Source organism: Panthera uncia, chromosome D1, assembly GCF_023721935.1.
Source record: "Panthera uncia isolate 11264 chromosome D1, Puncia_PCG_1.0, whole genome shotgun sequence".
Classification (NCBI taxonomy): Eukaryota; Metazoa; Chordata; class Mammalia; order Carnivora; family Felidae; genus Panthera; species Panthera uncia.
Window position 1 is genome coordinate 1,255,447 of NC_064808.1, and position 26,899 is coordinate 1,282,345.

The 26,899-nt window shown below is 68.2% G+C and overlaps 2 protein-coding genes across 2 annotated transcripts; one reads left to right on the plus strand and one right to left on the minus strand.

The window, feature by feature from the left end:
* The first annotated feature begins 4,099 nt into the window (after window positions 1-4,099).
* SLC22A18 (solute carrier family 22 member 18) lies at window positions 4,100-21,262 on the plus strand. The gene is made up of 10 exons (XM_049614687.1): window positions 4,100-4,240; window positions 6,018-6,115; window positions 6,877-7,037; window positions 7,393-7,525; window positions 14,772-14,890; window positions 15,572-15,679; window positions 16,479-16,579; window positions 18,713-18,814; window positions 19,016-19,136; window positions 21,006-21,262. Exons 1-10 carry the CDS (start codon window positions 4,100-4,102, stop codon window positions 21,182-21,184), a joined length of 1,263 nt encoding a protein of 420 aa, XP_049470644.1. The 3' UTR covers window positions 21,185-21,262.
* Window positions 21,263-23,137: 1,875 nt separating this feature from the next.
* PHLDA2 (pleckstrin homology like domain family A member 2) lies at window positions 23,138-24,043 on the minus strand. Its single transcript, XM_049615602.1, has 2 exons — window positions 23,596-24,043; window positions 23,138-23,410 (listed from the first exon to the last, which is right to left on the minus strand). The coding sequence occupies exon 1, from the start codon at window positions 24,003-24,005 to the stop codon at window positions 23,610-23,612; it is 396 nt and encodes a 131-aa protein (XP_049471559.1). The 5' UTR covers window positions 24,006-24,043; the 3' UTR covers window positions 23,138-23,410; window positions 23,596-23,609.
* Window positions 24,044-26,899: the final 2,856 nt, after the last annotated feature.

Genomic DNA, 26,899 nt, shown 5'->3' on the forward strand with positions numbered 1-26,899 from the left:
GGACGCCGCTGTGGGGGTCTGGGCGCCCTGCTGGTCGAGGCCAAAGCTGCCCCTGGGTGGATAGCTCCCCCCACCCCGCCCCCTGGTCTTGGTCCTAAATTGGCCAAAACCCTGTGGGCATCCCCGAAGAGGTAACGTTTGAGGTGGGCCCTCGGGAAATAGAGTAAGAAACACTCAACCCACGAAGGGGCTCATCCGCCGAGAAGGAAGCCCCCCGTCAAAGCCCCGGCTCGGGCCACAGCCCCAGACCACACTCTCCTGCACCCGCACACTGACCCACGTCTCCGCCCACCCGAGCGCAGGGTTCCAGCACGTTCTCCCTTGAGAAACCCTCTCGGCTCCTGGGGCTCTCACTGCGGGGGCTCCCCCGGCCACGCCCAGTCCATCAGGACCGCCCCCCGGGGGTGAGCAGCTCCCCACCCTCCCACCCCAAGTCCGCGGCCCCCTCACCCTGTGCCTCCCCCCCCCCAGCAGCCCTCTGGAGCTCCCCAAGGACCCCCCCCTCTACTGAGAGCTGGCCTCACCCCTGCTCTCCAGAATCTACTCTTGCCCCACACACGCTGACACGGGCTCTCAGTAAACACCCCAAGCCTGGCTCACCCCTCTGCCTCTGTTCAGTCTGGCTGGCCCTGCCCGCTCCTGGCCCATCTTCGCTCATCCTTAAGACTCCTTGGAGGCATCACCTCCTCCGAGAAGCCCTCCTCCCTAACCCCAGCCCTGATTCCTCCAGTGGGCCTGGATCAGCCTCACCCTGCAGCCTGTTTCTGGGAGAGGCAGGTGGGTGGCTGGGGTGGCCCTGGGGCCGGAGTGTGTCCCGGGGGGGAGTGCAGAGCGTTTGTTGAGTGGCTAGGCGAGGGGGGTTGGCTGCTCTGGAGAAGGACGACCGGGGCCGGCCGGGGATTCCAGGGTTACGGGTGCTCCTCTCTCCTCGCCCAGCCCAGAGGGCAGTTTTCCCACACTCCGGGACCAGGAAGCGCCCCGCCCACACTGAGCCAGCTCACGACAGATCCTCGGGCAGCCCCCATCCCTTCGGCCCCGACCGGTTCCCAGCCTCCAAACGTCCTGCTAGAAGCAGGAGGAAGGGAGGGGTGAGTAACCAGCCCCTTCCTGCCCACCCCGCGTGCTGCTCGGTCCCCTCAGCCTCCCCGACCTGCCCTGGGGCAGAGTGGGGACTCCCACCCCACCCTCTCCTGCCTCTTTACCCACAATTCCTGCCTAGAGAATCCAGAAGGAGCCAGATGACGTCCCAACCTCCTGGCCAGGTCTCTGGGGAGCAGCCACAGGCCCTGGGGTTTGGGGGGGGGGGAGGTGAACCTCCTGGGGACAGTCCCATCCCCCACCCCCACCCCCACAGAGCACAGAACCACCTGAACTCTAACTCCTCCCAGGGCTGTTGAGTCTAAGACACCGTGTCCCCCTACTTCCCAGGCCAGCCTTTCTGTGCAGAAAAGCCCTCCTGGTGCACCTGCCCCAGCTCGGGGCTCTCAGCACAACTCCTGAGCCTGACAGAGAACAGGGGACACTGTCCTCAGATACAAACACGCCCCCCTCCCCCGTTTGCACTGTCTGGACTGAGCTCTTCCTCAAACCCAGGCCACTGTGTGTGTGTGTGGGGGGGGGGGGGTGAGCCGCTCCCCCCGCTGCCCCGGGGCCCACTAGCCTCTGCCCTGAAAGGCCCTGACCGCAGGCCGCGGGCTCCCCGGCTCTGCCCCGAACAGCCGGACTTTGGACCCCGCCTCCCAGCCCTCGCCAGGCACCGCGGGAGGACCTGGCCCAGGAGCCTGGTGCCCGGGGGCTTCCCGCTCTGCTCAGCTACAGTTAACACAGGCAGAGGGGACTTCACATCCGGGCCTATGGTCTGGCTCTGGGGGACAAGCAGCAGAGTCCTGGCCCGGTGCCTTACCTGGGGTACTGTGTCTGACCCCGAGGCCGAGTCTGTGTGCTCCCGTGGATTCCGGCAGGGAATCCTGGGGACCGTAAGCCCCCCTGCAAGCCCCACAGACAGACGGCTTGGAGCCAGGCGTACCTGCATCCGGGTCTCTGGCGGCCCGGCCAAGGGGGTACGGTTGCCGCGGGTGCGAAATGAGGACCAGCGTCCCCTGATCTGCAGGGGAGGTGGGGAGAGGGCCCAGGAGCCGTTTCCAGAAATGCTCCTGTCGCCCCCCGCCCCCCGTCCCCGGCCCTCCTCTGGGTCTCTGTGCAGACCCCAGAGAGGGGGCAGGCCAGACGATGAGCCCTGCGTTCCTTTCCCTCCCTCCACCCCTCTCCCCTCCTCTCCTTTCCAGCCCCTGGCTCCCATCCCTCTGCCCACCCCATGCCCCGACTGCTCTAAAAGTCAGAGTTCCTGCCGCCCCACCTGAGTGGGAGCAGGGGCTGTGTGGGAAGTGGCGGGGCGGGGGGCAGGCTGCTACGCCCCTGGGCCTATAAGTGGAGGTGAGGCTGGGGCTCCCCAGGGAGGGTGGGTGCCCCAGGTCACCCCAGGAAGGCCAGAGTCCCAGGTCACCCCAAGAAAGCTGGTGCCGCGTCACCCCAGGAAGGCCAGGGCCTCAGGTCACCGGGAGACCTCAGGTCCCCGAGCCCAGCACCGGAAGGGCCAGGCCGGAGCTTCCCCGGGAGGGCTCACCCCGCTGGAGCGGTGCCCTAGGGCCGGGCAGGCACCGGAGGTCACTGTGGAGAGGACGCCCCTGACCAGGACCCCTTACGGTGTGGAGCCTGTGAGTGGCCAGCTGACAGCCCCTGACCCGCGGCTCTCAGCCTCTAGCCTCCACCCCCAGCCTCCCCGAAGCGGGAGGGGGAGGGCGCCAGAAGGGCCAGCCCCGGGTTTCCTCCTGCTGTTGCCCAGCCCCACCCCCACCCCTGGACCCCAGGCTCTGAAGGCCACCCTCGGGGCTCAGCTGACAGTCGGGTGTTAATTTGGTGACACTTTGTAGAGGCCTCCCTGGCCCCACAAAGTCTAGTTTCTGCCAGTGGGGGGCTAGAGGGCACACGAGGCCTTGCTCTGTGCCCCGCCCCACCCTCCGGCCACCCCAGAAGCCCCCTTGGGCTGGGCGAAGGGTGTCAAACCTGCCTCTGGAAGCCGCCCCTGGTGGTGAGGGCTCCACCGTGGGCCTGAGGCGCCCCTCGCCCGACAACAGGGACCCAAAGACACCAGCCCCACACATGCAGGGGGCACCTACCTGAACTACAGTCAGCACCCATCTGGGCCTCTAAAATGGGCCCTCCCTCTTAAAATGGGGTGCTGGTGCCTTCCTGCATGGGGCACGTGGGTCCCCCAGCTTGACTCAGGCTAGGTTCCGGGGAGCTGTGTGCCCAGAGCCCCGGAGCTGGCTGGGGAGGCGCCTAAGGTCACACAGCAAGCGGCCGGAAGCCCTCCCCGGGGGTCCTGCAGCACTGGCCTCTCCCACAGGCCCTGTCCCAGAGGTGAGCACCGCCCGCCTCCCGCCCCGTGACTCAGCACCCTCGCCGGGCACCACAGGACTTTTGCCCCCTGCGCACCGTGCCGGCCTCCTGCCCCGATCCGTCCAGGCTCTCCCGCCGCACCTGCCCAGGATGCAGGGAGCCGGAGCCCCCAGGCGCCGGGGCCCCTACTCCAGGGAGATAGGCGCTCTGGGCCGTCCCGGGGTCATACTACTCACCTATGCGCTGGTGACCCTGGGGCTCACCTGCCTCTTCATGCGGTTTTCCATCATGCCGGTGAGTGCCCGCCCTCAGCAGCCTGGCCACCAGCACGGCCGCACTGTCCCCCTCGGCTTCCATCCGTGCAACAGCGGGGCCCCGGGGGTGGGGCCGGTGCCGCCCAAGCCACCCACCGCACGGAGCCGAACAGGTTGAGGGACCCGGGGACCGTGCTTCCCGGTCCGCCCGTGGGCACTTCCTGTGCCCTGGTGCACAGCCAGCCCTGCCCCGTGGCAGTGCCCCTGCCCCCGGCCGGCCTGGCTCCGGCCCCATTGCCCTATGGACCCACCCGCCGGGACACCTGCTCGGCTCCCGTCCTTCCTGTGCTCGGGCCTCCGCTCAGGCCTTCTCCGCAGCGAGCCTCCCCTCCCAACCCCCGCCCGGACCCTCCGTCCAGGGCCTGCTTGGCCAGCCTTCCTGCACGATGTCCGCACCCCACATCCTGCCGCATGTCTCCCCGACCAGGACCGAGAGGGCGGGGCTTGACGCATCACCTCCTCTGCTGCCCCCACCCCCCGGCCTGGAGCGCTGCCTGGAGCCGGCAGGCGGTTGGTTAAGCGCCATGGTCAGCACTCAGGGCCCGCCCGCCCACTCTTCATTGATCCCACCTTTCACCCTTGCTTATTCATTCAACAGACCCGTGTGGGGCTGGCCGGGCTCCCAAGCTCTCAGGGCAGCAGCACCCGGGGGACTCGAAACGTCCCCGCGCCCCTTCTCTGTCTGGTCTGGGTGGGGCCATGGCACAGCCACTAAAGCCCCCCAGGGGATTCCCGTGAGCGGACTTGTGCCTGGGGATCTGGCTGGGAGGGGGCCGCTGTGGGCATGGCAGGAGCCCCCAGCCAGGTGGCGAACCCTGACCCCTGCCCCAAAGCCCATTTCACTTCTACCAGACGGCCCGGTCCAAGCCCTGACTCCCTTCCTTAGCGGCCAGGTGGCCGGGGCGGACGCCTTGAGGTCCCATCATGAAATGGGTCACAATGTCCCTCCCTGGAAGGGTTGGTGCAGGGAGCGACGAGAGAACAGTTAAAGGCACAGAGCAAGGGCGGCTCTCCGTGGATGTTGTATGTATCGTTCAACAAATGCCCATCGAGCACCTACTGTGTGTACCCTGTTCTCAGAACTTGGAATACAGCGGGCAGGGACTAAACCGTCCTTAGACTGTGCTGTGCGTAAGATCATGAGGCGTGCGGGGGGTGCTGGGGCTGCCCACAGACGTGTGGCGGCTTTGGGATCAGGAAAGCCTTCCTGAGAAGGCGGGCTTAAAGGAAACAAAGAGCAAGCCTGGCTAGTGCAAAGGCCCTGGGGCAGTAGTGAGAAGAGTGCAGCTAGAGAGGAGTGAGTGGAGGGGAGAAGGAGGGAAGGCCAGAGAGAGAGGCTGCCAGGACTCCAGGAGGATGCTGGCCGCGGGGAAGGCCCCTCTGGCCTCAAGGTCTGCGAAGGGTGAGCCCAGGAGCTGCCGATGTATTGAACGTGGCCGTGCAACGGTTCATGATTTCGAGCCCCGCATCAGGCTCTGTGCTGACAGCGTGGAGCCTGCTGGGGATTCTCCGTCTCCCTCGCTCTCTGCCCCTCCCCCGCTTTCTCTCTCTCAAAAATAAATAAACATTTTTTTTAAAAAAAAGAATGTGGCTGTGCAAGAAAAGAGGGGTTCAGGGAAGACACCGGGGTTTGGACCTGAACCCTTGCCGGGGGTGGGGGGGTGTCAGCAAGGGAGCAGAGGGGCCGGTCCTGGGGGGAGGCCATGGGGAGTCTGTTCTGGATGTGCTGCATGCCAGATGCTTCTGGACATCGAGTGGAGAGCCGGGGGCAGTTCAGGAGAGAGGTCCCAGGACAGCAGCTGTCCTGGGGACGCAGCGAGGCTCCCTGGAGTGACAGGCGCAGAGCAGCAGGAAGGCTCGGGCAGGAGGGGGCGAGCGCCTCCAGGGCTCTGGAGAGACACTGGTCGCTGCCTTTACCTCCCCAGGTGGGCATGGCTCCAGAGGGGCCGGGAGAGGCTGGAACCCACAGAGAGGAGGCCTGTGTCGTTCAGGGAAGATACTGCAGTCCACGGGGCAGCTTTGGGCGAACGAGGCTAAACCCCCCCCCACCTGTTTGAGGTGCGCCCCGCAGAGGGGAAGGAGGGCCAGCCGCTGCCTGTTAGAGCCTGGCCCCAGAGGCCCCGTGGTCTCCTCGCTGTGGGAGACGCAGCCGAGTCCCAGGCCCCAGGCCCCTCCCAGACCCACCACAGACGGGTCAGAGCAGCTCCCTCCCGCCCAGCCCAGGGCCACCTCTCCCCCTCCTCACCCTCCGGGGACCCTGGATCCAGACCCTGACCCTTCCCATGGGCCCCCCTGTGTCTGCAGTACCTGACCCGGAGGCTGGGCCTGGACTCTGTCGCCTTTGGCCACCTGCAGACCACCTTTGGCGCGCTTCAGCTGCTGGGCGGGCCCGTGTTGGGCAGGTACCGTGGGGCAGGGAGTCTGGGGGCCCTCCCCGCAACGATGACCCGGGCCTGCCCCTCAGAGGTCAGGGGCTGGGTCGTGCCAGCCTCTCAGACCGACACTGGGCACAATAGTCCCTTTCATGCCGGGGACCCCTGCTCCCCGGGGCCCTGCCCGCCTCTTCCACGAATTCTGGTTTGTGGCCAAAGAGGGGATTGTCCCGGCAGGGCTGTCGTGGCTGGAAACGTCCAGCATTGCCGAGCTGGGGGTCCCACCAGCGACGCCCCTGGACCCCCACACGTCCACCGGCCTCAGCGCTGCTGGGGCCCCGGGCTCAGGGACATGAGGGCAGACATCATCCTCCCGCAAACCCTGGGGTGGAGATCCACGTGGCAGGCGTCAGATCTTCGGGGGAACTGTCCAGAAAAGGGGCTCCAGAGGCGGTAAAGTCGGACCGAGCAGGGCTCCCAAGGGTTTCACGGCCCTGCTCGGAGGCCGGGTGGAGACAGGGCAGGAGCCTGGAGACACTTTCTGCACAACACACACGCACCTTGCTCCCTTTGGAGCCCGCAAGGTGTTCTCAAAGGGAGAAGGAAGGCCCTGCTGGGCCAGACACCCCCAGGTCGCCGAAAGCTGACCCACTGGAAGGATGGCGACACTGAGGCTCCGAGAGGAGACCCCTGCGGCCTAGCTCCTCGGCAGCCCCAGGGGGCGGGCGTCAGGGGCAGAGCTGGCAGGACCTGCTTGGTATCTGTGAGCATCACAGGTTCGGTTCCCCCAGGTTCGCCGACCGGCGCGGGGCCCGCGCCGCGTTCACGCTCACCTTCCTGGCGTCCTCTGCCTTCTACCTGCTCCTGGCGGCCGCCTGCAGCCCGGCCCTGCCCGGCGTGGCCTTGCTCTACGCCACGCCCTTGCCTGTCGCGTTCATGCAGGGGATGCCAGGTAGGGCCAGGCGGGGGCCCGCTGGGGCTGCGGGGGGACTGGGGGGGGGGGGTGGGGGCTGAGGTCACGACCTGAGGGAGGTGCGGGGGCGGGTCTCCTCTGGGTACCAGTCTAGGCCAGAGAGCAGGACCGAGGTGGGGGGGGGGGGTTGACATGGGGACGTGGCCTGGGGGGCGGGCAGGTGGCTGAGGGTGGGGGGCGTGGCCTGTGCAGGTGCGGAGTAGGTCCTGGGGGGTGTGGACGAGGCGGCGTTGCGCGGGGCACCCTCAGGGTGCGGGGTGGGGCGCGGTCCGGGCCTAGGCCGCTCGGGGCTCCGCGAGGGGTCCGCACGGCTCAGTCCCCGCCCTGCACCCAGTCGCGCAGATGACCATCGCGGACCTGTCTGAGCCCCAGGAGCTGCCCGCGGCCCTGGGCCGCCTCGGCCTGTGTTTCGGGGTCGGCATGATCTTTGGCTCACTGCTCGGCGGGACCCTGAGCGCCACGTGCGGGTGAGTGGCCGAGGCTGGAACCAGGCTGGGGGGGGGGGTGCGGCGGGCCAGGAAGCGGGGTGCGGGTGCTGGTCGGGATGGCCGAGACTGGGTGGACCCAGGCCGACCGCCTCGCCGGGCCTCGGAAAGTCTTGGGTCAGGTGTGGGACGGTCAGCAGGGACCCACGCGGTGGGCGGGGCTGGAGGGGGCGTGGCTAGTGAGCGGGCGGGGCCGGAGGGGGCGCGGCGAGCGGGTGGGCGGGGCTGGCAGGATGGACAGGCCAGGGACGGGAGCCGACCCAAGCAGGTGGCGCGGCCCGTGCAGTCCCGCAGGGTGCGCGCCAGGGCAGCACGGAGGGCACCAGGAGGTCCCAGGCTAGGGAGACGCACGCGGCTGGCCCGGGTCACATGAAAACCAGGCCGGACCTGAAGAAATTGGACGGCAGGCCCTGGAGGCGGGGTCCCCGGATGACCAGTGGGCATCCTGCGATGGGGGTGCTGCGGGCAGGAGGACTCGAGGGCAGCCTGTGGGCGGTTCCGTAACTGCACAGAGCCGTCTGCAGCAGCAGTCCTTGGAGTGCCCCCTGGGAGAAGAGAGGAACCTTGAACCCGGGACACCGAGCCCTGGACAGGCCCTGCCAGGCGTGGGCGGGGATCCTCACTTCCGCTGCCCCACCCCCATTCCTCCTCCCTCTCCCCAGCAGCCCCAACACCCACTCAAAATCGGCTTCTTTCATAGGAGTGGACCTTGCTCCTTGCCTTCCTTCGACTCAAGTCTTTGCTTTTGGTCTGGAATGTGGGTGCCCAGCTGTGGATGGGAGGCCCTGTGCCAGCTGGGGACCCACCCGTGCCGGCCTTAGGGAGTTGCCCTGGGGTCCTATTCAGGACAGGAAACTTGCTGGTCTCTGAAGTCACACACACACACAGAGGAACACACACAGGCACCTCTGTGGACAGCCCTCCTTCTGATCTGGGATGAGCCTGTGCTGGCCCCTGGGCCTCTGGGGGCATGGGTCTCCCCAGGCTCCCCCAGTGCCTCCAGACAGCCCCCAACAGTGGTAGATGCAGCGGGTGACGGCTGATCCGCAGGGACGGGGGAAGGGGAGGGTCCCGTGGCCGGCTCCACCAGCTCCCCACCCCGGGATTTTCATCAGAGTCTGGGGTGCAGATGTCTGTCTCCACGGAGCACCTCAGCCAGGAGGCTGCAGGGGGGGAAGGCAGAATTCCTTTCATCTGCTTCCTCACCGGGATTTATTGAGCAGCTACTAGGTGCCCTGGGATTCCAGGTTCTGGGATACCGTGGTGGCTAGGACAGGCCGGGTCCTCGGAGGAAATGAAAATGACACGTATTTCTAAAGGGTCAGGGTGAACTGCCTGGCGTGAGAAGTAATACAGCACGATCGGGGGCCAGACAGACGGGTGGTCACCAGGGTGTCACCTGCAGGAGGTGAGGGGGGCGGCAGGACGACCGGGGAGGCCGGTGTGGATGGAGTGGGGAGCAGGGAGGGCAGGGAGCAGAGGTGGGCAGGAGGCGGGGTCTGCCTCGGATTTGCTGATGGCTGGGATGTAGGTGTGAACTCAAGGCCACGCCTGGACTCTGGGGCCGGCCTTGGGGGGAGCCGTGAACCCTGCTGAGATCTGAGCCATCCGCATGCGGCGGCAGTTGGGTCTCCGTTGGGCTGAGTCTGGTGCCCGTTAGGCCCTCCAGGCAGCTATGGATCGGGCAGCTGAGTGAGGGGACCTATAGTGAGCAGAGCAGGGCTGTGTCCTCAGGTGGGTGGTTTTTAAGCCCCAGGAACGGGTTCGGGTTGAGCCCCAAGCCCCGAGCCCCAACCTGGCACGTCACATTAGAAGCGGGGGTCAAGGAGGGGGTACAGTGAGGGCAAGAAGGGAAGGAGATCCAGGAGAACATCCGGAAGCCGAGAGGTGTGCAGGTCAAAGAGGGGAGGACCCTTGACGCTCCGAGGGGCGGCAGTGACCATGGGTTCTGCCGGCACATGAGCCGCTGGGGGTGATGGGAGCCTCAGTCGCTAGACCAGGAGCAAGAGGAGGAGAGCCTCTGCGCTCCCGGGGAGAAAAGGAAGAGGGTCGGGAGGGTGTACTGGGCAGGGGGGAGGGGGGACGTCAGGGCGTGAAGAGTGTGCGGGAGAGGGAGAGGCAGGGCGGGGAGGAGCCTCCCCGCCCCCACGCTGCCCCACCTACCTGGACTCAACAGCCAGGCGCCTGTTACCGTGGTCACCTTGACAGGTGCTCTCACCCGTGAAATGGGCCCACCCTCGCTTGCTGTGGGGCCTGCGACTGTGCCTGTGCCTAGGACCACCCCCCAGCCCTCCCCCCACGCCCCCTCTTGTCCCCCCCCCCCACGTCCCCTCTCGTCGTCACCTTCCTTTTTTCCGTCCCAGCTGCTGACCCAGAAGACACAACTCACTGTCCTCTCCCCTGGGCCTCCCCCAAGATTGCCTGCGCCCCTGCCCTCATGTTCTGGAAATATCCATTCACTTCCCTGCCTTCTTTCATCCCAAGATCGAAGGTATTTTATAACCCTATGCATCCTTTGGTGGGAAAACGGAGGCCCCGGAGACAGTGAGCCTCCCCATCCAAGGCTCGGCGGAGGCGGGCTCCCGGACCCCGAAGCCCCGTGGCGAGGGCCACATCCCGCCTTCCTTCCTTTTCCTCGGTGAAAACCGAGGCACGCTGTGAGGGCTCCCTGGCTGCCATCTTCCTGCCTCCCGTGCCCCGGTGACCCCTCCCCCAAAAGGCATCAGCCGTGTCCCCCCACCTCCGGGAGCAGGTGAGGGGAGAGGAAGTGCCCTTGGCAGCCTCCGGGTGTGGGGCGGGCACCGGTAGAACTGGTTTCGGCTCAGCCTGGAGCTCTCCTACCCAGGGCCCAGGCCCTGAGTCACTTAGCAGGTGGGGGCCGCTCGGTGACTCATGGCCCTGAGCCCAGCGCCTCACAGCCTGGGGAGGCCTCTATCACGCCCTTCCCACAAGTGCGCCCTGGGCCTCGGCGGTAGGCAGCACCAGCCTGGGGAGCCCAGCTGAGTCAGGTCCCGGGGGGGGGGGGGTCCGGGGGTCCCCGTCGAACGTCGAGCCAGCCCCCAGGCCTGATGGCTGGAGTCAGTGCGGACAGGCTTCCCCCGCCGAGTGCGAGGCTTGGGCTCCGTCCCCTGGAAGAGGTCGGGATTTGGACAGATGCCCCCGAGGGTAGCAACTCCTTTCGGCTCGGGGGGATTTGGGCCCGGCTGGGGGCTGGGTCAGGCAAACTGACATGGTGCCGATGGTGTCACCGTCACTGGCGGCCCTCCTGGGCGCTAATGCGGGAGAGGGGCCCCACTCTGGCCCCAGGGCGAGCTTTGCCTAGGGGGCGCTCGGCGACTCCGAGGGGATTTATTATACTCCTTATCTGCAGCCCTGAAGACTGGGGACTCCGTCTCAGCCTTTGGTCTGGCCGGGGAACAGGAAGCCCTCATCCTGCTGACAGAGGGCTTCCGCCCGGGTGACACGGCCGCTTCCCCTGGAAGTTAATGAGTAAACACACTGGGACAGGAGTGACTCATGGGTCAGCCAGGCGGCCTGCCCCACTCGGTGCTCACGATGGCTCATTGAGGCCGTGCGGGGCCAGCCCGGTGTGCGGCCTCCCCACCGCAAGGGGACACAGAGACCTGACCGAGAGACCCTGGGTTTTCCGGGCAGCGGGAAGTACACACAGCACAGGGCCCACCTGGCCAAGAGCGAGCTCAGCTTAGACCCGAGAAGTGAGAGAGAAGGCAGCTACTGCAGGTGGGGCTGGGACAGACAGTGTTCCAGGCAGAGTGGGAGCCTGTGCAAAGGCCCTGGGGCAGGAAAAGGCCTAGGGCTTGTTCGGAGGCCTGTGTGGGTGGGACTGGAGGGATCAGGTGCTCTGGGGACACAGAGGGCTGCAAAGTGTTAGGCCAGACAAGGCTTTTAGGCCTTTTTTCTGGGACCCAGAAGCCAGAGGGAGGCTGAATCAGGAGTGGCCCCACAAAGACTTCCATTTTCAGACATTGAAAATGTCAGACATTGTCTGACATTCAGAACATATCAGACAGATATTGTTCTTGCCACAATATCATGGGATGTGGATGGGGCAGGGCAGGGGCACTTCACCCCAAGCCCCAGGCTGGACGTCCAGTGACTCTCTGGAGACCCTCACAGCCAAGCGTCACATGAGGCTGGGCCCCAGCTGACCCCAGCCTGCCCTCCGGGTTGGATAGGAGAGGGGGGTGCCACCCGGGAGGCCCTGCGTCCCCTGGGCCAGGGGAGCCACAGAGCAGGAGGGAGGGTGGCCCAGGCTTCCCGAGTACTGTCACCCTGTGGCCAGTCCACATAGGGTGGGCCAATGGCCCAGCCCACCGCCCTCCTGATTCTGTCGGCCTGGCAAACTCCAGGCCCTCGAGATAGAGGTGAGAGGTGGCGTTTGCAGCCTGCACCGTTTGACCAGCGTGGGCAACCAGCCGTGACGAACGGAGGCCGGTGGGCTGGGCTCCAGGACGGCCAGGCGGCCCCCGGGGACCCGTGCAGCCCATGGGGGATGGGGACAGGGTGTCCCCGGGGAGGGTGGCCCTCATTTGCATCTGAGGAAAGGAAGTCACCCAGCAAGGTCGCCACCGGGAAGGGCAAAGGGACAAAAGACTGGTGCCCGGAGTTCTGCCCGGAGTCCATTCCCGGCCTTCATCCCTCCAGCCTCCCGTCCGTCCAATGAGCCAACAACCACGGCTCGCAGACGCCCCTCGTGATCCTGCACAAAGGAAGCAGGAGGCCCCCAGCAAGGGAGCTGATTCTGCCTCGTGCTCAGGGGCGCACTGACCCGAAGGTCCCTGGGGAGGGGCGTCGAGTCTCGTCCGGGAGGGCAGAGCAGTGCCCGCCCGCCTACCCGGTGGGGGCACAAGGCCAGAAAGGGCTGAGAAGTCCCTCCACGCAGAGGCATGAGGTCTTTCTGGCATTTTGTCCTGGGGGAGCTGGAAGGGGGCCTGTGGTGAGCGTGGGTGGAGGAAGGACACTCCCTCCCTCCGACATCCCCTGGGAAGCTGTGGCCCCTCGACTCCCTCCGGGGCCCCCAGAGTCCTTGTGTTTCCTTCGGTTTACCAGCTAGCATGCCGGGCGGGGGGGGGGGGGGGGTGAGCGCCCACAAGAAGGGGCCTGGCTCCTTGCCACCCAGCCCACACTTGTCACCAGCCTCCCAGAATAGCCACCTAAGTGGCCGCCTCTGCTCCCACGAATTTCCGGGGCATCTGGCAAAGAAAGCAGGCTCTGTCCCTGCCCCCCAGGCCCCGCGCAGTGACGTGCGGGTCCTGAAGAAAGGGCCCTTCTCTCTGGGGACAGCCACCGGGCCCGGGGTGTCCCTGCCCACGTCACAGATCAGTTCCTGCCAGCGGAGGAGGGGGCTTTGGTCCGTGCTGGCCTCGTCCCTCCCCGGGGCGTCAGTCCGTGGGAATTCCCGTTCATTTGGAAGCCTGGTGCCCACCATCCCCGGCAGTGGGAGTCGGCCGGGGGCCCTGACATGGGCCAGTGGGGGGATGGGGGGGTCCGCAGCACGTGCATGCTGGACCAACTGTGTGCGCCTGGGCAGGTCCCGGCCGGGGACACGGGGCGGCCCCGCCCCCACGCCTCGCTGACCCCACGGGGAACAGGGCCTTTCCTGGCTGTGGTTGCCCACAGGAGCCCTGTGTGTGTGCACCCCTGTGTGTGCGTGTGTACGTGTGTGTGCCTTGCTCGTCTGCGTGTGCACACGTGCAGCCGTGGGGGGCGGGGCGGGGGCACTCAGCTTGTGGCTGGCCTCGCTCGGAGATGCAGGGGACACCCACCCCCCTCTCGTCCAATGCTGCGCGGCCCTGAGCGGGAGCTCCGCTCAGCTGGGTGTCAGGGCTGCGTGCGGGTGAACGGCTCTCACCTGTTCTGCGGTCTTGGCTCGGGGTCCCGCCCAGGCTGTCGTCCTCAGGGCCAGGCACCGTGTGTCTGAAGGAGCGAGCCCCTCTCAGAGGACAGAGTGCCCCCTGGGGAGGACTGCCAGGGCGCACGGAGAAGGGCTCCTGCAGGGTGCATAGGAGCTCCCGCTGCCGCTGAGGGGAAGGGCTCTCTGGCCGGGCACCAGCCTGGAAGGGCCGAGCAGCCTGGCTCAGTAAGAGGCTCCCACGTGTTCCTCCCTCCGTCTCCCACCCCAGGAGGGGGCGGTTGGCCCGCAGGAGGAAACGGGGACGGTCACGAGGGCTGGCCCCAGGGCCAGCATCGTCAGGTGACGTGGGGTCACCGGAGGGGTCAGGGCCTGAGTTTCCACCTGATGACCCACAGCCCGGAAAGGTTTTATCGGAAGCTGAGGGCCCTCCCGAGTCAGGGTCCTCGGTGCGGGCGGGCAGGAGGGAGGGCATCCTGAGGGTGGTGCCCAAAGCCCCTCCCCCAGCCCGGAATGTCCCACCCCCCAGGTCGAGGGGGAACAGGAGCGCTCCCCAGGAGGGAAGGGAAGGAGGCGTGCCGGTCTCCACGACACAGAGGAGGCCGCGCGGGGTCTCATGGTCTTCGTGCAGGTGGAGCTGAGATGCAGACCCGAGCCCCGGCCCGCCCCTGCACCTCGGGGTCGCCGGCACCCCCTCCTGGCGCCCCGGCCCCAGTGCCGCCTGGCGTGTGTCTCCCCATCAGCCCCCAGGGACAGAGAAGCGTCACCTACAGGGACAGTCGAGCCGTCCCCCACCCCGGGAGGCCCATCCAGTCCCCGCAGAAGGAGGCAGGACCTTTCCTCTGGGAACCCGTTTGGTCCTCTGTCCAGGGCTGTGCAGGGAGATCCCCGTCCAGACACCGCCCGGGGCTGAGGCGCGGGCCCCCAGGTGTCCAACGCCCTTGCCCCGGCTGGGAGCAGCAGGTGCACACCACGCAGGCACCGGGTCGGCCCCTGGGGGTCTTCCCACCCCTCGACACCTCCTGGGAGAACCCCCGCCCAGCCCGCCGGGGCTCACCTCCCGGGCTCGCGCTCGGGGACCGGGGCCCACGTGCTGTGGCTGCCGAAAGCCGCCGTTGCAGTGTGACCGTCGGACCCGGTGACGGCTTCGTCTGCCCCTTCATTCTGTCACCTAATGAATGCGCCCTGAGGGTCCCGTCCCCTCCCTCCAGGTCACAGGCCGTGGGGACATGGCTGTGGGGTTGAGCGGTTCTCAGCTGCTGAGACCTCATTGTGGCCGAAGGGGCCGGTAGGGGCCGCGTGTGGTGCCCACAGCCTGGGACCCACGTCCTGTGTGACCACTACTGTCGCCCCCAGGATGCACTGCCCCGCGACTGTGGCTCTGGTGGCCAACCTCGTGGGAGCTGTCCTCAGCTTTACCTTTATCCCCGTTAGCACGAAAGGGGCCAGTGCCCACGACCGGGCGGTCCCCGCAGGTAAGCCCCGCCTGGGACGCCCCGCCAGGCCGGCCCCCTCAGGGACGCGGTACCTGGACGCCGGGCGGGTATGAGGCCTGAGCCCTCCGCCTCCCCAGCCAGCACCCTGGGCCTCCCTGCAGGGAGAGTCGCCCAAGGCCAAGATGCACGACAGTGGCTTCCTGTCTGCTGGGGGTGGGGGGGGGGGCATCAGAGAGGCTGAGGCTGGAGGCAGGAGAGATGTAGGCGAGAGGCCCGGGGAGGACGGGAAGGACCACGGGGCAGTGTTAGCCAGGCTCCTGAGTCCCAAATCGCCAGGTGCCATGGTGCCCACGAGCCACTGCCTGGGTCACACGGGCTGGGGGAGCCAGGGCCAGGCCAGGTGGCCCGACAGCAGAGGCACTGTGTTTCCGGAGCGCCTCCCAGAATTCGGGGGCTCCAGGGTCAGTGGGGGCGGAGGGCTCAGCCCTAGGAGCGTGACGAGCTGCCCGGTGCCCCCAAAGGGGCCAGCGAAGGGGGGTGCCGGGGCCTGTGGGCTCCCGAGCCCACGAGCAGGTGCCACGGCCAGAGGGAGGAGTATCTGCTGAGAGCAGGTGCCGGCATGGGTGCGGGGTGCTTTCCCGGACCCTGCAGCCCGGCCGAGACCAGGTCAGGGAGGCGGAAATGGGCTGAGGCCTGCCCAGCCTCTCCGGGTCCCCCCAGGCGGACCCCAGGCCAACGTGTTTGACCTGAAGGCCATCACCCGCCTGCTGCTGCAGTCGGGGGTCCTGCCCGTGTTCCTCATCAAGGTGGCGTCCAGCCTCCCGTTCGGTGAGTCCCAGACCTGGTGCAGCTGAGAGCTCGGGGCCGTGGGGAGGGGGCCTGCGGTCAGGGCGTCCCCCTTCTCCGCCCTGTATCCCGGGCCGCACGCTTTCCCCTTCACACACGTCCTGGAGAAGGGGCGGCCCCCTGGTTCCTGCCGAGTGGAGGAGGGAGGGAGGGAGGAGGGGAAAGCGGTGCCCCATTCCCTGCAGCCCCGCAGGGCCCCCCTCACGCACAGTCCGAAGTGCCCTGTGCTTGGCAAGCCCCCCGGGGTCCGTCCGAGAGCAAGGGAGGCGGTGCGTCTGAGACGAACCCTCAGGGGTGCCCAGCACCCACCTCCAGCCCCCGTCCGGGGTCCTCTCCTTGGGGGCAGCGCAGAGAACAAATTAGCGAGGCTTGCGTGCTGGTGCTCCAGGGCTAATCCCTCACCCGCAGGGGCTTCTTGCAAAACTGTGCTGCAAATCTCGGGGTCCGGGCAGCGGGGTTGGAGGCTGAGTCAGGGGGCCGCCTGGCTGGGCCGGCGCCCGGAGACTCCGGTCCGACTTCGGTCGAAGGGGCCTTCGGGGGCCACCAGTGGGTCCGGGGTCAAATCCTCTCACACGGTCAGCCCCGGGCCCCCCACCTCCCGACCGCCTTCGCACAGGATGCCCCGGGCTCCCGCCCAGCCACGGGGTAGCTTCCGGCACCTTCCTGCGCACGGGCTACCTCGGTCCCTGGGGCCCCGCTTCCCGTGCCAGAGAGCCACCAAATCGCAGGCAAGGCCGCCAGGGCCCCACAGTCACCCGCCCTCCCTGAACCCCCCTCCCAGGGCTCTTCATGGTCATGTTCCCCATCGTCTCCATGGACTTCTTCCAGCTGGATGCGGCCCAGGCCGGCTACCTCTTGTCCTTCTTCGGGCTTCTCCAGATGGTGAGTGGGTGCCGGGCACGCGGGGCGCGTCTCAGACGCAACGGGCCTCGCAGGGCGCTGCCCTGAGCGCCTGCCATCGCTGTTCTGTACCGTTAGCTTCCGGCTGCCCTCCTGCCCCCGGGAGTGTGCCCTCCCCTCCCTGCCCGAGGCAGCCACCAACGGGCCTGCGCCCGGTTTGCACACTCATCTGCCCCAGAGAGGGGAGGGAGGGGGCTGGTACCCAGAGGAGGCCGGCGAGCCCCTGGCCTCCTGTCTGGAAGCATGCGAGGGTGCACGGTCCTCCGAGTGTGCGGCCGGGCGCCCCCCCAGCAGAAGGACAGGGCGGGAGAGAGCCGGTGGTAGGGCACGTGACAAGACGCGGGCAAGTTCCTCGGGCCCTTGGAGCCCCGGTCTCCTTGCCCATCAAGCGAGTGACCCTTGTGGGGTGGCTGGGCCGATGAGGTGAGCTAACACGGCCAAGCTCTTAGAAGAGGAGGAAGCCCCACCCAGGTGACGGTCACTCGGTCCTTGCGAGGCGCCCTGAGACGGGCAGCCGCCTTCCGGTGGTACGGGGCGGCCCGTCTCCCAGGCCCCAGCTCCTCCTGGGCATCTGCACCAGGGCCCGGGGCGCAGGGACAGGTGGCGACAGCCTGAGTGCGGGAGGGGCTATTCTGGGACCGTCTGAAGGGGAGGGAAGCGTGTGACATTCCCAGCTCCTCCTGGGCATCTGCTCCCCACGCCTCTGGGCCCAGGACGGGTCTCACCCCTGGTGCGAAAATAGCAGCCACAAGGGCGGGAAGGCCTCAGGGCTGCTGCCGCCCGGCCGGTGGGCCACAGACTGAGAACAATGATAATTCTCCAGAGCTGGGGGCCGCGGGTTCTAAATGGCCGCTCCAGCCCGCCGGGGCCCTGCCCTGGAGACTCCCAGACCCAGGAGACCAGGCCTGTACCTCTGCGAAAGCCAAGAGACCCCCTAAGACCCTCAGGGACAGACGCGGGTAGTTCTGGCCTGGCCCGAGGCAAGGTGCCCGATGGTGGCCCTGCCTGAGACGGGCCTGGGGCTCCAGCACCCGGGCGACCCCCGGGGGCAGCTGAGGCCCCAGCTGTGTCTGGAACCTCTGCGGGCAGAGGGTGGGGTTTTGTGTCTACAGGGAGAGGCCTGAGGCCCCCTCTGCCAGTCACCTCCCAGCCCCCAGCCCCACGGGGTAGGGCCGGTCACCGAGGGTCTCAAGAGGCAGCCTGGGCGCCCCCACAGCTGGGCTCCCACCTGCTGCCTCCCTCCGCAAACCATTTCCTGCCCCACCCCGAAGCGTGTCGGCTGCAGCCTGACCCCAAGGGGACCACGGCATCCCCCTCCCCGTGGGGGGCGTTGGGGTGGGGGGCTGGGGGGAGTGGCAGCCCAGACGGTGCTGAGGGATGGCGTCACCACCCCAGCGGACTTGCAGACCCCTGTCTGTCGCAGGCCGTCCTGCAAGAGCCCCCACGTGGCCCTCACGTCCACCCCAGGCACGGTGCCACCACAGTGGTGGGAAGCGTCCATCGTACAGGCCTGGGGGGAGACAGAGATAAGCCCCCGACTACCCTCATCTCATGGGCCAGGCGTGATGAGCTGTCAGAGGAGAATAAGGGTCCTCAGAAGGGCAGAGGTGCAATTTTAGATGGGACAGTCGGTTGGGGGGGGGGGGGTCGGGAGGGGCTGCAAGTGCAAAGGCCCTGGGGTGGGGAGCATGCCAGCTGCTGAGCTGGCTGAGGCAGCAGACTGGGCTCGGAGGACATGTCGGGGGTCCGCAGGGCCAGGAGGGACCTGGATTTACTCAGACTGGGGTGGGGGCTGTGGAGAGGGTCCACGCAGAGGAAGCCGTTGCCCCCCCCCGAAGCCGCCTGTGAGCAGTTAGTCGGCCTTCGCTTGATGAAAATGTGTTCATCGCGCTGGAAATTAAGGACACGGGACTCGTTTTGGAGATGACTGTCCGGGTGTATGGGTGCCAACGTGCGGTGCCCAGGCCACCCCGCCCCCCGAGGACCTGGCCGCTTCGGGACCCGCCCTTCTCCTCCGGCCGGGTGGCTGCTAGGGCTGGGAGGGGGTCCCCAGCTGTGGGGGGGGCCGCCCCCGGCCAGACCCCTCCCAGCCGGCCTCTCGCTCTGTCTCCCCAGGTCATTCAGGGCCTGGTCATCGGGCGGCTCAGCCGTCGCTTCTCCGAGAGGGCGCTGCTCCGGGCCAGCGTGCTGGGCTTCGTCCTGGTGGGACCGGCCATGGTGAGCACTTTCCTCGGGGCTGCACCCCACTGACAGCGGGGTCCCGGGCCCATCACCCCAGCCGTCTGCACATCCCAGGCTGCATGTGAGCCCCAGGGCCCCCTCCCCCCGGGGCCGGCTCTACGGGGCTCCGGGGATGGGCCCTTCCACCCCGGTCCTGCGTGGCCCCCCCAATCCCGTGGCCTCCTTGTCCCGTGCCAGGCACTGATGTCCGACGTCCTCCACTTCTGCCTCCTGATGCCTGGCCTGGTCTTCAGCCTGTGTGCCCTCAACGTGGTCACCGACAGCATGCTGACCAAGGCTGTGTCAGCCGCAGACACGGGTGAGCCAGTGAGGGGCAGGGGACCCCCGGGGCCTCCTCTCTGGGAAGCCCTCTGGGCAGTTTCGGATGCAGCCCCCCCCCCCCCCCCCCCCAGTTTCAGGCTGGGTCCGCCCAGACCCAGTGAGTACTGAGTGGGGTGGGTGGCCCGGGGTCCAAGTGGGGGGGGGGGGCTGCAAGATGGCTCAGGTGAGAATTCTGGCCGCCACCAGGCTGGGCTGGGCCTGGGGGGTGGAAAGGGGGCTTCTCGGAGCTGCTGTCTGGCTGGGCTGTGAAGCAGGGGCAGGATTTCCCTATAAAGAGGAAGGGGAAGATTGGAACATTCCAGGCCAGGACCCGGCTCAGCGAGGTGTGGAGGGGGTTGGAACTGAAAGGCTCCTGAAGAGGCCAGTTAGGAAGACAGCCCAGTGGGGCCAAGCGTGGTCAGCACAGGGGGCTGCCAGGCCGGGAGGCGGGGTCCCCCCTCCAGCACGGGGTGGGTCGGGGGTGCCCGTGCTCCCTGAGTGAGTGGGGGAAGGCACGCAGCCGGTTAAACCCAGAAAGCCCCCAGCGCCCCCCCTCCCGTAGGACACGGGTGTCCCCAGACAGGGGATCCCCCAGCCCTCACTCTGTGCTCAGCGTTCTTTCCAGAGGCCTACAAGCCTCCTGTCCAGACTCAGCTCCCCGCCCCTGCCCTGCCCCCGGGGGCAATGGTGCAGGTGGCCCCACGGGCTCCTGTGGCTGGTTGGGGTTGAAGAACTCCCCAGCAGGCTAGAGAGCCCACCCGACCGGCCACCCCTCGCTCCAGCTCTTGCCGCCTGTCTGCCAAGGGGGGAGGGGCAGGCTGAGCTCTAGAGGCCAAGATGGGAACCCGATGGCCCATGGTTGCAAGGTGGCATCTCAGGGCTGCCTCTGGTCCGGGGAGGCCAGGCAGGGCCCGGAGGGCTTCCTGGAGCGCTGGACCGGCCCCCAGGAGAGGCCAGGAGGACGCCGGGGAACGAAGCGTGGAGAGATGGGGGCAGGGCCCGGCAGGGAGGAGGGCGGGGCCGCACCTGAGGCCCCGCCCCTCGGCTCGGAGGGACAGGGAAGCTGGTTCCCAGCGCCAGCCTGGGAACCCGAGACCACAGAGGGGGCGGTAATCGCTCCCGGTGTCTGCAGGGCGTGTGGGCGATGGGAGAAGCCGCTCTTAAATTTCCCCCACGCCGGGCCCTGGGCCCGGGCGGGGCCGGACCAGGCCGCTCCCAGCTCACCCTGTGGGCTCTCCGGCAACCCGAGCGGAGCGGGGCCCTGAGCCCCCGGAGCTGGGGACCCTCTGGGCGCACGTCTTGACAATACACGCACGCACACACAGGACACAGCTGCCCGGAGGGGCCTAGTGACAGGGGAGTCAGGTAGCCGGGGGCAGAGGCGGCCAGGTGAGCCCGGGGAGGACGTGGGTGCAGAGAGGCGGGCGGGCCGCCCCTCGAGGGCCCCCAGGACCCCGCCCCGGTCCTGCGGAGGGCATCCTCCAGTAGGTAGGAGGGTGGTGGAGGCTGTGGGGAGCCTGCCTTGCACCCCAGCCCCAGCCCTCACTCTGTGGCTCAGGAGGATCTCCCCCCAAGCCCGCCGTCCCCAGGTCAGGGAGGCTCTGTCCAGGCTCAACTGGCCTGAGAGGGCGGGGCCTGGCCCGTGACCTGTGGCTCCACTCCGGGGCTCCTCCTGGGCTTGGGAGCTTTCTGGGGCAGGGTGCAGGCACCCGTGTGGCCCCTGAGTGGCTGGGTGGTCCGAAAAGCGCAGTCTGGGTGGAGGGAGCTGGGGGACAGGGTTGGGGGCGGTGAACACGGGAGACCTGGGCTGCGTCCGGGAAGCGGGTGGCCAGGGCAGCCTGACTTGCCGCCCACCCCCACCCCTCAGGGACCATGCTGGGCCTCTGTGCCACCGTGCAGCCGTTGACTCAGACCCTGGGGCCCACCCTGGGCGGCCTCCTGTACCGCAGCTTTGGGGTCCCCGTCTTTGGCCACGTGCAGTTTGCCATCAACCTCCTTGTCCTCCTCGTGCTCTGGAGACAGCCTGTGCCCCGGAAGAAGGACTGAGTCCGGTGACCAGTGGCCCCAGGGCACAGACTGGCAATAAACTCTTCCAGCCTGAGTCCTGCAAATTCCCGTGGGTTAAACAGGGGACCTGGGGGTGAGCCATGGAGGGACGGAGGGTCAGATGCCGGAGAGCTTCCTGGAAGAGGGGGCATGCAGCCGGGCCCCAGGGCTCTGGAGAGAGCCTGATCACCCAAGTTGTCCTTGTGCAACAGGCCCTCCCCCGCCTGGAGTCCGTCCCACGAGGAGTCCGTCCCCAGCTAGGAGGCCCCCCTGTTGCCGCCCAGACAGCTCTGCTCAAACCCCCCGAGACTGGAGCTGTCCACCCGCCCCCAGTCCTCCACCGGCTTGGCCTCGGGGCCGAGCGCGCTGCCTGCTTGCTTGCCCTTGTCAGTCACCTCACGTGAATGGAAACAGGTTGTTTTCAAAGATGAGGAGTTTGAGGCTTGCAGAGAGGCCCAGGGAAATGGCCCGCCAGTGGACCCAGGCCCGGGGAGCCCCCCCCCTCCCCCTCCCCCCCCCCTCAACCCAGCTGTAGGGAGGAAGGCACCGGGGCACAGGGGGGCCAGCGTGACCAGTGTGGACAGAACAATGCCAGTGGGGTCAGCAGGTGACCCTGAGACCATGAAGGCCACTCCCCACCTCCCCACGGGCTGCCTGTAAAAGAAGCTAGTTCACAACTCAGGACCCCCAACCCCAGAATTCCATGGTCCAACCAGCAGGGCCTCAGAGAGCAGAGGTCCGTCCACCCTCCGGCCCGAGAGCTCAGACCAGACCAGCTTGCCTGTGAACCTCACTGGGGATGGGGCGGTGGGGGGAGGGGGTCTCACCTTGACTTTCACCCTTTGTCCCAATGAGGGTCTGGGCAGGTCTCCAGGGAGGGGCAGGACAGGGGTCCGTCGGGGGCCAGTGCAGTCCCCCACTGGCTCAGGGACTTCGTAAGGAGTGCTGTTCGGTTTGGGAGAAAATTCCTTGCAGGAAATGGTTTCCTTGGGCTTCGCAGCAAAGGGACAGCCCCTCCCCAGTCTGAGCCCTGGGACCCAGCCTGCGCGGAGGCCTGCGTGGCTCCCCCGGTCCCGTGTGAGGGTGTGAGGGACAGACATCAGGGCCTGATGTTTGGTCGTTCGCTCCCGACGCCGCTGCCTCCCCCAAGTGGCATCGCCCTTCCAGCCAGAAGGGTCCCCGAAATGCAGGCCCCTCAGCGGCCAGAGATCAGGGTCCCCCTCCGCGCTCCGGCTTGGTCACTGCCAGTGCACCTTTCCTCGCGGGAACGCGCCTCGGGTGTCCTCCCATCAGGCAGTGCTGGACTCGCGGCGGCGGCCGGCCTGACTTCCGGAGGACGGGGACCCGGCCGGACAGGGAGGGCTCGCCAGCTGCCAACCATCAGGAGTAGGAGGCCCCGGCCTCCCCCCACTTGCCCGGAGGCTCCGCCGCCTCCCCGCTCCAGCACCGTGGGTGCGGGCCAGCGGGGCCTGGTGGGGGCTGCGGGGAGCTGCCCGGGCCCCAGCAGGGCTGGGGTCAAGGGGAGCACAGGGGGCGCGCAGCCGGAGGGCTGAGGGCTCCCTAATGGGGGGCTGGGGGCACAGGTGGCATGTGGGCGGTGGGGGGCAGGTGGCCGTGGGGAGCAGGGGCAGCTCAGGTGCAGGGGGTGCCCTGACCTCAGGGGGGCAGTTTGGGAGTGACCTCCCTGAGCGAAACCAGGCCCCGTCCTTCCGGACACACGCCCAGGAGCAGAAGTCAGCCAGGGCCAAACCTCAGGGCACTTCCCAGCCTCTGGAGAGGCTGCTTGGCAAGGAGGGTGTGGACCCGGCCCGGCGGATGACACTACATTCATTCAAAGTGCCCTGGCTTCCCGGCCCTTCGGCCGCCAGGGTGGCAGCTCTCCCCACCCCCACTCCCACCCCCACCGAAAGGGCCGCCAACCCTCCCGCAGTAAGGTCACACGGCACCACAGCGGCTGGTAGAAAAGGGAACGGGTCAGGTGGTTTATTTGGAATGAACATACTGATGCAAACACTACATATGAAGACAGACGGTTCCACGACGAATAACCATCAAAATAAATACATAGATAGTCTGATAATTTAACGCGCCCGCTCAGCGGGCCGAGGCTCGGCGGCTCCGCACGGGAAGGTCCTTCTCTGTGGGACAGGGACATGGCTCTCGGCCTCTGTCCTCACTGTGGGCGGCGGGAGGGCGGCCCCCGACTCGTCGTCGAGTGAGTGGCTCCTGTAGGGGGGAAGGAGGAGGGTTAGGGAGCTGGCGGCCCGGCGTCCGGCCTGTGGGTCCCCCTTCCCCGCCCCCCCCCCAGGCCCCAGACGCGGGAGGAGCCAGCGACGGCCCGGGCCCGCGCGCCCCAGGGACCCCTCGACGGCGCGCCCCCCCCCCCCCCCGGACGGCGTCCCCGCACTCACCGCGGCGGCGGCGCTCAGGGCGCGCGGGCCGGCCGGGACTCGGGGGGCGCGGCGGGCGCGGCGCGCTCCTGGCGGCTGCGGAAGTCCTGCAGGGCGCGGCGGTTCTGGAAGTCGATGAGCGCCAGCGTGATGGCCGCGTTCCAGCAGCTCTCGCCCGCGCAGCGGAAGTCGATCTCCTTGCGGTCGGTGGTGACGATGGTGAAGTAGACGTACTTGCCGGTGCGCTCCACGCAGTCCACCTTGAGGATGGAGTGGAAGCGCAGCTCCTTGGCGCGCGCGCCCGGCCCGGCGGGGAACAGGCGCAGGCGGTCGGGGGTGAGCACGCCGCGCTTCTTCTTCCACAGCTGGAACAGGCTGTCGCTGCGCTTCTCCAGCTCGCCCTCGCGCAGCACCTCGCCGGGCGTCCTCATGGCGGCGGCGGCGGCGCTGGCGATGCGCCCCGGCCGGCCCGGCGACGCTTTATGTCGGCCCCGCCTGCGCCCGGCCCCGCCCCCTCGGGCCCCGGCCCCGCCCCTCGGGCCCCGGCCCCGCCTCCGCCTGGCCCCGGCCCCGCCCCACCAGAGGCCACGCCCCTGCCGTCCAGGACCGCCGGGGGCTGTCAGCTCGCCGGTGCCGACTGCCCGCGCCCCTCCCGTTCCCCCGCCGCCCCGGCCCCCCGGCCCCGTGGGGTGACTTGTGGTCTCGCCCCCCGCCCCGCCAACCCCGCCCCGGACGCCGGCCCCGCGGAGGAATGCGCTGCGGCCGGCCCTGCCCGCGGTGACTCACGGCCCGGAGCCCCGGGAAGCACCCGGGGACGGAGCCGGCCCAGGACGCCCACCCTCCCGGCGCTCCGGCGGCTAGGCCCGCCGCTCGAGGGCTCGCGGCGGACGCCCCCCGCGCCTTGGGGACCCTTCCTGGGGACACCGTCCGATGGCCCTGCCCGGCCGGCCTTGTCTCCCACCTGCCCCTCACCCCCCACCCTCCTGCGGGCCGCGCCTGGCGGGAACCTTCGCTCGCCCACCTGGGCCGGGCCTACCCGGAGAGCAGGTGCTCTGAGCCGGCTTTCTCTTCTGTGACATGGGGACAGTAACACTTTCGTTAGATTGGGGAACACGTGGCAAGTGCTGGAACAGCACCCCGAGGGGGCCTGTCCTCCTCCCTCGGTCCTCCTGGCGTCTGGGCAGAGGACTCCCATCGCCTGCACAGCCCCATGGGGCTCGGCCCTAGGCGCTGTGGGTGCTGGAGGGTCGGTCTGGAGAGGGGCGGCGGGGGCGGCTGAGTCATGGGTATTTCCTCCCTTCCTCTAAAGGGTTTACGGGAGCAGGAGTGACGGCTGCCCGCTCCCGGCTCCTCAGAAGGGGTCTCTGGGGGCGGGGACCGCTCCAGAGCACCCACCTTCCAGGGCCCCCCAGCCCCACAACCCAGCTGTGGGGGTGGGGCGGGGCGGGGCGGGGGGGGGCGGAGACTGCGCACAGAACAGGGAAGGACGGAGCCCCCTGGGGGCGGTGACCAGCACTCCAGGCGGCACACCTGCGGGGCGGTACAAATGAAAACCAGGTTCCCAGGTTTCAAGCCAATGACAGTGGAGCAGGACCTTCTGGGTGCAGGTCTGTGAAGCTGCCCCCGCCCCCCACCCCCAGCTCTGTGGCCTTGGCAAGTCCCCTGAGCTCTCAGAGGGCGGCCCTTCAGGCTCACGACGAGGAACGAGGACACTGCCAGCTCACACGAGGGCTTGGGCCAGGCCTGTGCAAATGGTGTCAGGTGTCAGCTGCCCAGCGGTCCCCACCGGTGTGGCCGGGGGTGCGGAAGGGCAGGGCGAGTGAGAGGGAGTAGGTGAGGCCGGGTAAGGCCGCCTCCCGCCGGTCCAGCGCTCCTCTCTTTGGCCGCCACTGGCGGGGCCTCTCTGGGGAGCGTTGACGGGTCAGGGCCCCCGGGGGGGGGGGGGTGCTCTGACAGGTGTGTGTCAGACAGAGCTGGGAGGGCAGGTGGAGAGTCCTGGCTCCGACCTTGGCAGGGAGACCTGGGGCGGGACAGCCTGGGTGGGTGGGAATCAGGCTGGGGATTCCGGGGGGTTGGGGGTCGGGGGCCCGGCCCACCCAGGCATCTCCACCGCCAACAGCCCCTGGCCTGGGGCCTGAGACCCATATCCCCCAGACGCCCCGTGGGGAGCCTGCCGGCCTCTGCTACCCTCCCCGCAGCATAAGCCTGGAGCCAGGAGGGGGCCCTGTGCCCCGCCACCCCCAACAGGCCCATCTGGGGGAGCCGCTGGCGAAGGGGGCTGGGAGGGATGACGAGGGAGCAAAACACTGAGCCAGCACCCCCAAGGGAAGACCTTTCAGGGGGAGCCCGCTTTGGGCCATCGGACAGCCACCAGGACGGCTTCCCGCCGGGCACTGGGGACCCCGGTGTGGATTTGGGCTGCACCTCAGGGGCGCTGGGGCCTCCCCAGGCTTCTAGGCCGGGCGGGTGCCCGACTGCCGCAGGCTGGAGAGGCGGGGCCCCAGCGCCCTCTATGTCCCTGATGGTCCCTCGACGAGGTGGGGGCTGTTGGGGTTGCTCTCTTGGATCCGCGGGGAACGGAGTGGGGGTCTCAGAGAAGTTAGGGACTCGGCTGAGGTCACACTGCCAGCCGGAGGGGTTCAAACCCAATCCCTCCTCCTGCGCCCCAAGGCCTGGGGGCAGGAAGCGGCCCCGCACCAGTGAAGGGGGTGGGGCCGTGCTGGGCCTCGCCTCTGTCTGCGGTGTCAGACTGTGGGTCAGAGCCAAGTTTACTAATGTTTATCCAAGGGTCGCATCTGGGATTCACGCAGGGCCTGCCCTGGGGGGACACCCCCTTCTTCCCCCGGGGACAGACAGACTGGTCGCCAAACTTCCGGCCAAGGCCACTCGCTGTCCTGTCCAGCTGGGTCCAGACGGAATGAGGGCACCTCTCTGAAAGGCCCCTCGTGAGGTCATGCCCACAGCGGTGAGAGGCTGGGCCCGGACGCTCTTGCCCAACCAGCCCTGGGAACAGCAGCCTGTGAGGAAGCCGTGCGTCACAGCTGGCCCATGTGCCTGGGGCTCGATACTACCCTCTTCCTGTGGGAGGCCGTGCTCAGGGACAGCCCGACATGGGGTTCCCTGCTTCCCCTGCCCGGGAGACCCTCTCCTCCGCTCCTCTGGCCTCCTCCAGGAAGCCCCCTTGGGTTGCCGGGAGGGGCATGCCCTCAGGACTGCTCCCACCAGCTTTGTGACTGCTGGGCCTTGGGGGTCCCACAGATGCTCCAGCGCGAACCTCAGGAGGGCGGGGAGGCCCACGCTGCCTGGAGTCACAGAGGTCGCGGCC

Excerpts from the sequence above, each read along its gene's own strand:
- PHLDA2 (XM_049615602.1), bottom strand. The coding sequence starts at position 24,005 with ATGAGGACGCCCGGCGAGGTGCTGCGCGAGGGCGAGCTGGAGAAGCGC.
- SLC22A18 (XM_049614687.1), top strand. The coding sequence starts at position 4,100 with ATGTCCGCACCCCACATCCTGCCGCATGTCTCCCCGACCAGGACCGAG. Across the intron at positions 6,116-6,876 it reads GGCGGGCCCGTGTTGGGCAG|GTTCGCCGACCGGCGCGGGG; the intron begins GTACCGTGGGGC and ends CGGTTCCCCCAG. Across the intron at positions 16,580-18,712 it reads TCTTCGGGCTTCTCCAGATG|GTCATTCAGGGCCTGGTCAT; the intron begins GTGAGTGGGTGC and ends CTGTCTCCCCAG.